This window comes from Salvelinus namaycush, chromosome 5, assembly GCF_016432855.1.
Source record: "Salvelinus namaycush isolate Seneca chromosome 5, SaNama_1.0, whole genome shotgun sequence".
Lineage (NCBI taxonomy): Eukaryota > Metazoa > Chordata > Actinopteri > Salmoniformes > Salmonidae > Salvelinus > Salvelinus namaycush.
This window is the reverse complement of record NC_052311.1, coordinates 42853302-42860863: the sequence shown is the minus strand read 5'-3', so window position 1 is coordinate 42860863 and position 7562 is coordinate 42853302. Positions and strand designations below refer to the sequence as shown.

General features: G+C 44.4%; 2 protein-coding genes across 2 annotated transcripts; both read left to right on the top strand.

The window, feature by feature from the left end:
• The first annotated feature begins 849 nt into the window (after positions 1–849).
• Positions 850–3729, top strand: LOC120047542 (transmembrane protein 222-like). Its single transcript, XM_038993072.1, has 6 exons — positions 850–991; positions 1267–1351; positions 1473–1504; positions 1625–1721; positions 1952–2082; positions 3334–3729. The coding sequence occupies exons 1-6, from the start codon at positions 879–881 to the stop codon at positions 3419–3421; spliced, it is 546 nt and encodes a 181-aa protein (XP_038849000.1). The 5' UTR covers positions 850–878; the 3' UTR covers positions 3422–3729.
• A 923-nt stretch (positions 3730–4652) lies between these two features.
• On the top strand, positions 4653–7253 carry LOC120047121 (trophoblast glycoprotein-like). Its single transcript, XM_038992659.1, has 3 exons — positions 4653–4688; positions 5297–5499; positions 6239–7253. The coding sequence occupies exons 1-3, from the start codon at positions 4653–4655 to the stop codon at positions 7251–7253; spliced, it is 1254 nt and encodes a 417-aa protein (XP_038848587.1).
• Positions 7254–7562: the final 309 nt, after the last annotated feature.

Sequence of the window (7562 nt, the reverse complement as noted above, 5' to 3'; positions counted from 1 at the left end):
TTATCAAGTGAACATCCCTGGTCATCCATACTGCCTCCGATCTGGCGGCCTCACTAAACACAAATGCTTCATATGTAAATTGTGTCTTGAGTGTTGGAGTGTGCCCCTGGCTATGCGTCAATAAAAAATGAACATTGTTCCATCTGGTTTGCTTAATATAAGGAATTTGAAAGGGTTTATACTTTTACTTTTGATTCTTAAGTACATTTTAGAAATTCCATTGACTTTTAATACCTAAGTATATTTGAAACCAAATACTTTTACTCAAGTTGTATTGTACTCGGGACTTTTGTCATTTTCTATTAAGGAATATTTCCTTTTATTCAAGTATGACAAGGTGCACCATGTGCTGGTGACAATAAAAGGCCACTCTAAAATGTGCAGTTTTGTCACACAACACAATGCTACAGATGTCTAAAATTTCAAGGGAGCATGCAATTGACAAGCAGACTTCAGGAATATCCACCAGAGCTGTTGCCATGGAATGTAATCTTCATTTCGCTACAATAAACTGCCTCCAACGTCGTTTTAGAAAATTTGTCAGGATGTCGAACCGGCCTCACAACCGCAGACCACGTGTAACCGTGCCAGCTCATGACCACCACATTCGGCTTCTTCACATTGGACCTTTGAGAAGTAGTTTTTTGCCATTTCCCCATTTTAATGGAAATCTAAGGTACTTAACTGTTACCAAGAAATTATTTGATATTGATATAAAAACGTCTGCATTGGACATTTAATTAATATCCAGGCTGGCTTTGTGAGATTTGGTGCGTGACAGCTTTGCAGACGGTCTGGAACGCGGCCGTCTTAAGCGCCTACGCATTTTCGCGCTGTCAGTTTAGCAGCGACAGGCTACCGCAGTGTCAAAATTATTGATGGCGGACGAAATAGATATAATGATTAATTATCACGGGGGTTTCGAAAAAATAGACAGGAAAAACAGCCGTTATCCTTATTGTATCGTTTGGACACCTATTCCAATACTGTCGTGAGTAGCCACTTTTCCGGTTGTTTTCTTTTGCTCTCACCATCCGAAATGGAGACACTATTTACGTGACAGATCATGTTGATAAACATCAATGGTCATGTAGGCTATCACATATTTTGGACATTTAAATCACTAGCTTGCATTATAGCTAGTGAATTTCCAAATACTATGTGGGCTGGAATTAAAATGCCCATACCGTTAGATGCCCTATAATATACACGCAATCTTTATTCCCAGGACCCCCCAATACAGTGCCGTACCTCTGTTTTGTTCAGGTGGTTGCTTCCCTTCATTGGTCACATGGGGATCTGTACTTCTGCAGGCGTGATAAGAGACTTCGCTGGATCGTACTTAGTGTCTGTGAGTATATGCAGATCATGCACTATGACGGTAGCCCTACAGCTTTATGTGCATAAGCCTAATGTTATTATCGGACCATCTGTTTCGATTGTTCCTCAAAATTTCCCATCTTTCCTTTCAGGAAGATAATATGGCCTTTGGAAGACCAACAAAGTAAGTTGGCTTTGTTCGTTCAATGCTTGGAGCTAGGCCTGGCATATTGTGCTCAAAATTGACATGCAGGCATTGCAGTTACGTAGTAAGGTATCTGCGGCATTGCTTGTCTCTTAACAGGTACTGGAAGCTTGATGTTGATAAGGTGTGTGGCACTGGCTCATCTGCCTGGGACAAGGCAGTGCACGATGCATCGGAGGAGTACAAATGCAGGCCGGTATGAACATTGACAGTGTCATAATAAGACAGACAGACAGAAAGGTCTAGTAGTGGAATTATATTTCCTTCCTAGGTTCTATTGAACATCTCCAAAAAAGGCCTATTGAACATCTTCAGTAAAGGGTAAAGGTATTTATTTGTACAGTGATTGTAAAGGCCAATTGTAGCGATATTGACAAAAACGCCTAGAGTTAGACCTGACTAGCCTTCTTCCTCTATCTCTTGTAGCACAACCTCTGCTGTGATAACTGCCACTCCCACGTGGCCCTGGCCCTTAACCTCATGCGTTACGACAACAGAACGTCCTGGAACATGGTCAACCTTTGCCTGCAGTCCCTTATCCATGGCAAGCATGTCAGGTGAGATACCATGCAATCATGCAATGAAGAGGTACTGTATGTAACAGAGTATGCTCATTCCTGTCGTAACCGTGAACACTGAACCTTCTGTACAACAATACTTGCCACTCACAAAGCATCATTCTGACTGACCAATCACTCTATGTGTATGTGCGGTACCTCTGGATCATTTGACTAACTGGTGTGGAAGGACTAGAATCAGACATGCTGATGAAATGGGCAGAAGCAAACTATGCAAAACAGCATCACAGAGCAAGCAAGCATGCACCTGCCAGCAGGCAACGCTCTGCAGGAGGGACAGAGGAGCTCCAGACACGGGGAAACATATGCTGTTGAGAAACCCCCTCATTATTCTCCCCCGACCCACATAGGGAGCTAAGGCCACTGCTTTGTGCAGCATCCACATTATCGTCCGAGGGCACCACGTCCTTAAGCAGTGGGGCGCCGTGTAATTCATCATTGCTAGATGTGGCCCCCTCATCACCACATCAACTCTGCCGGGGCTCCCACTGCTGCTGCTGGATCGGGGGGGGGGGGGGGGGGGGATGCAAGGTTACCCTGGCTTCTGGGAAATTTAACCGACTGCACTTCCTTACCTGTCTCTATATACTGCCCTACAAAAGCCAAAACGCAACCCTCAAGCATTTTTTTTGCAATAAGGTAAGGATTGTTTCATCACATAGAATGTTTAGATCTAAAAATATATATATTTGACTTAGGGAAATCAGTGGTCATTGATATGCATAAACAATTACTTCAGAAAAGTGATAATGCACTGATGTATTATCTTAATCTACCTACAACATATTTGTCTGGACAGCAAATAAACTTTAAAGCCATTTTTCTCAGTTTCACTGTTGTGTAGTTACTGCTCTTTGTATGGCAGAGTAGGTAACTGCAGTCAAAACATGGTGGAACAAAGTCAAAGTGCAGTAACTTCAGTTACTGCGGTTTTCCTTGGTTTTTCCTTGGATTTTGTAGTTACTGCAAATTTCTAACTCAAACTTTCTCTGAAACGGAACATAATTGAAACAGTTGACTGTCACAAGATAAAACAGATACTACAATGTCTAATTTCAGTCTTAATTCAATTTTGACCCCCAAAAAGTGTAGTTACTGCGTTTTGCCTTTGTAGGGCAGTATAGATGACAAATGTCTTGTGTTTTTGACAAACAGCTGAAATGTGAGGATTTAATGACTGTCATTACTACTCTCACTGTGCTCTCTCTCTTTCCCTCTGTCCTTCCCCAGCTGTGTGTCGTTCCTCAAGACCTGGCTGCCCTTCCTTATGTTGACTGGAGCCCTCGTCACCTTCATCCTAACGCTCAACCTGCGCTGACCACGCAAGGGACACGGAGAGGGAGATGGAGTGGAGAGATAATACAAGGGATTTTCCTGCTCCGTTGTCATCATAAAAGTGAAAGAAGAAGAATAAACGTTTCGATGGAACACTTCTTTGTGCAGTACTAATATTCACACTCATGAAGGCAGTTATGTCCAGCTGTTCTGGCATGTTTTGAAGTTCCTTTTACTAGATTCAGAAAGGAATGTCATATCAATAAATGTTTGGCTTGGGATAGTCATAACCATAGATATAGAACTGATATAGCATCTGCTAAATGACGATAATTTAAATGTAAATATATTGTCTACGGTCATAAATTCAAATTGGTCTCTCTTACTGATCCCTAAACCCCATTTAACCAGTGTGGGTCACCCGTCACTCTTAAATGCCCCCAGCTAATACCCACTCAACATCATTTTACTTTGTAATTGTTTACTGTATTTTATCAGACAGTGTTCGTTTTTCATGCAATAAGTTATCTGAAGCAACATGTTTGGGAATGTTAATATACTGTACAGTAGTCCATAATCATGACCACTCATTCGATAGAATTACAGAAATGATGGGCAATACGCTATACCATAGGCTAGTAAAGTCAAATCAAATTGTATTTGTCATGCTTCGTAAACAACAGGTGTAGACTAACAGTGAAATGCTGCCCATCAATGCAGAGACAGAAAATATAGAAAAGTTATAATAAATACAGCGTAACGCTAACCTTGCTATGGGGTAGCAGTACAGAGTCGATGTGCAGGGGTACGAGGTAATTGAGGTAGATATGTACATATAACTAGGAATAAAGTGGCTAGGCAACAGGATAGATAATAAACAGTTGCAACAGCGTATGTGATCAGTCAAAAAAGTTAATGCAAAAATTGGGTCAATGCAGATAGTCTGGGTAGTTATTTATTTAACTGAACTATTTAACAGTCTTATGGCTTGGCGTTAGAAGCTGTTCAGCGTCCTGTTGGTTCCAGACTTGGTACATCGGTACCGCTTGCCGTATTGTAGCAGAGAGAAGAGTCTATGACTTGGATGGCTGGAGTCATTAACTGCCTGCTATTGAGGTCCTGGATGACAGGGAGCTCGGCCCGAGTGAGGGCGGCACGTAGCCTCGAGCTTAGAACGTTGGGTTCGAATACCGGAACCACAAGGAGAAAAACAAATCTGTCGCTGTGCCTTTGAGCAAGGCACTTAACCTTAATTGCTCCAGGGGCGCTGGACAATGGCGACCCTGGCCGTGACCCCCCACTCCCTGCGGGTGTCTCAGGGGAGTTGGCATATGCCACCCAAAAAGCATTTCCATTACACACTTGTGTGTAACAGGACAAATATAAGCACCGCCCAAATTATGATATGTACTGGGCCGTGGGCACTACCATCTGTTTTGTGTTGTTATTTATTGGAACAAATATAAATAGCCTACTTGTTCATTGTTTATGAACTGTTAAATCATATCACACAAAGACACCACAGAGGTCTACTCTTCTGTGTAGTATAATATGTTTCGTGTCTGTGCCTTTAAAAAACGTTCACTGTTCCTCTCCTTGATACTGCGCCGGTATTTCAAGTCAAGCTAACAATTCGCCGGTCCTCTTGCTCAGCAGACGAAACATCCTTCTCACTCAATGCAGACACAAACCACTGGGCTATCATTTGGCACCATTTAAAGAAAGGCTAACACCTCGTTATACCGGAGTCTTGAGGTTTTTTTACTCCTTGATGTGCATGACACGGCGTAATATGACTCACCGTCAACTGCTCCTTCTACATATTCTGGTATTTATCAGTTTATAACATTTCTGTTGAGTTATGCATAATTTGGTAATCCTTGTACTTTTTGGTGCGCTACTCTGTGCGCCCCACCAGTGCTTGGAGTGTCCATCAGGCTGCCAATGCTTTGCTGGCACGCGCACAGTGAAATGCGTTTCCAAGGACCTTCGCGCCATACCACAAGATATTCCAGGATATACAAGGAATGTGATCATCACAGGACACAATATATTCAGAATTGGATCAGAGACATTTCAAGAACTGAAAAATGTCACTACCATCATTTTGAGCAACAATAGGTGAGTAAATATTCTCATCAAAGATAATTGTGTTCTGATGTTTCACTACAGACCAGGGTTCAATCCCAGGCTGTGTCACAGCCAGCCATGACCTGGAGACCCATGAGGTGGCACACAATTGGCCCAGCGTCGTCCGGGTTAGGGGAGGGTTTGGCCGGCTGGGATGTCCTTGTCCCAACGCGCTCTAGTGACTCCTTGTGGGGGTCCGGGCGTCTGCAAGCTGACACTGGTTGCCAGTTGTACAGTGTTTCCTCCGACACATTGGTGCGGCTGGCTTCCGGGTTAAGCGAGCAGTCTGTCAAGAAGCAGTACGGCTTGGCAGGGTCGTGTTTTGGAGGATGCATGGCTCTCGACCTTCGCCTCTCCCGAGTCCGAACAGGAGTTTCAGAAATGGGACAAGACTATAACTACTAATTGGATATCACACAATTGGGGAGAAATAGCAGGGGGAAAAAATATATGAATAAAATTAAGAAAATTGTGTTCTTGCCATTGCAGAGATTCAACATTTTCAACCATTGAGACATATGCATATTTACTAGCCTATACATTTCTGAAGATTTGAGTTATGATTCTAAACTACAATAAAATTATTATTCCATGTTCTCCTGAATGCCATCACACCAACTTATGAAATATTTAAATACACTATTTGAGCATGACAATAATTCAGCAAACATTACTTCCGAGTCCAATATGCGTTTTGGGGACTGTAAACATGGTCCATCTGTCTTCCCAGGATCACAGAGGTTGCGTCCCACAGCTTCTCTACCCTTTCCTACCTGCGCTCCCTGGACATGAGCTGCAACCATCTGACTCTCATCCACCCTGAAGCCCTCAACATCCCAGGGAGTCCTCTAAAGGAGCTCAACCTTAGCCGTTCCCTCTATAACTACACCTCACTGAGTGATCTCACCACCGCACTGCGCTGGGGAGGCCTAGGAGGGTTGCTCAGCCTAGACCTCTCCGGGAACCGCCTGGTCTTCCTACCCCCAGGGATGTTCTCCCACCTCCCCAGCCTGCAGCACCTCTTCCTTGGTAACAACTCCCTAGCATCGGTCTACAACGGCACCTTCTTTGGCCTGCGCCGCCTGGAGCTGCTTGACTTGACCCGCAACTCTTTCAGGGCGTTCCGAGGTGATGCTCTGGGGGAGCTGGAAAGGCTGGGGCAAGCCCCCCGCATCCTGCTGAGCCACAACCCCTATGTCTGCACATGTGAGATCCAAGACTTTGCTGTGTGGCTTAAGAGCTCCTGGGCTCAGGTGGGGGATGTAGAGGCCCTGACCTGCGCCTCACCCTGGGAGTTTCAGGACAGGCCCCTGCGAGAGCTCGGGGTCCAGGTTATCGGATGCCATGCCACTTCACCACCTCTGGTCGGAATCAGAGACGAGGTGGGCGACCTCTCCCTGCAGACCTCCTACGTCCTCCTAGGTCTGGTGCTGGGCTTTGTGGGCATGGTCTTCCTCTTTGTGCTCTACCTCAACCGTCAAGGTATTAAAAAGTGGGTGGTGGAGACGCGAGATGCCTGCCATGAAGTGTTGGAGGGGTATCACCACCGCTATGAGATCGACACTGACCCCCGCCGGGAATACCTCTCAAAAGACGTCAGAGTCGAAGAGAAGCCACCGACAAACGGTAGTTTTGGACAGGCTCACTCAGATAACCGCTTATCACAGCTACCCACTGACACCTGTTTAGTTCAGATCCCCTCAGACACACAGCTCAAACCAGGCTCCATCTCGGTGGATTTGTAATTCCTCATTCCCTGGAATGGAACTGGACTGGAGTGAACTTGCATTCAGGGTTGGGTAGGTTACTTTCTAAATGTAATCAGTTACAGTTACTAGTTACCTGTCAAATTGTAATCAGTAACGTAACTTTTGGATTACCCAAACTCTAATGTAAATTGGTTTACTTTCCCCTTATTAGACAAAAATGATCCATACACACACATTTGGTGTGTCATCATAGTGGTCTCTGACTTGTGGTCAGACTTGCTCTGGTGGAACTAATTTAAACCTGTTCTTGTATCAATGCTGAATTAAATGTCATTGAGAAAACAG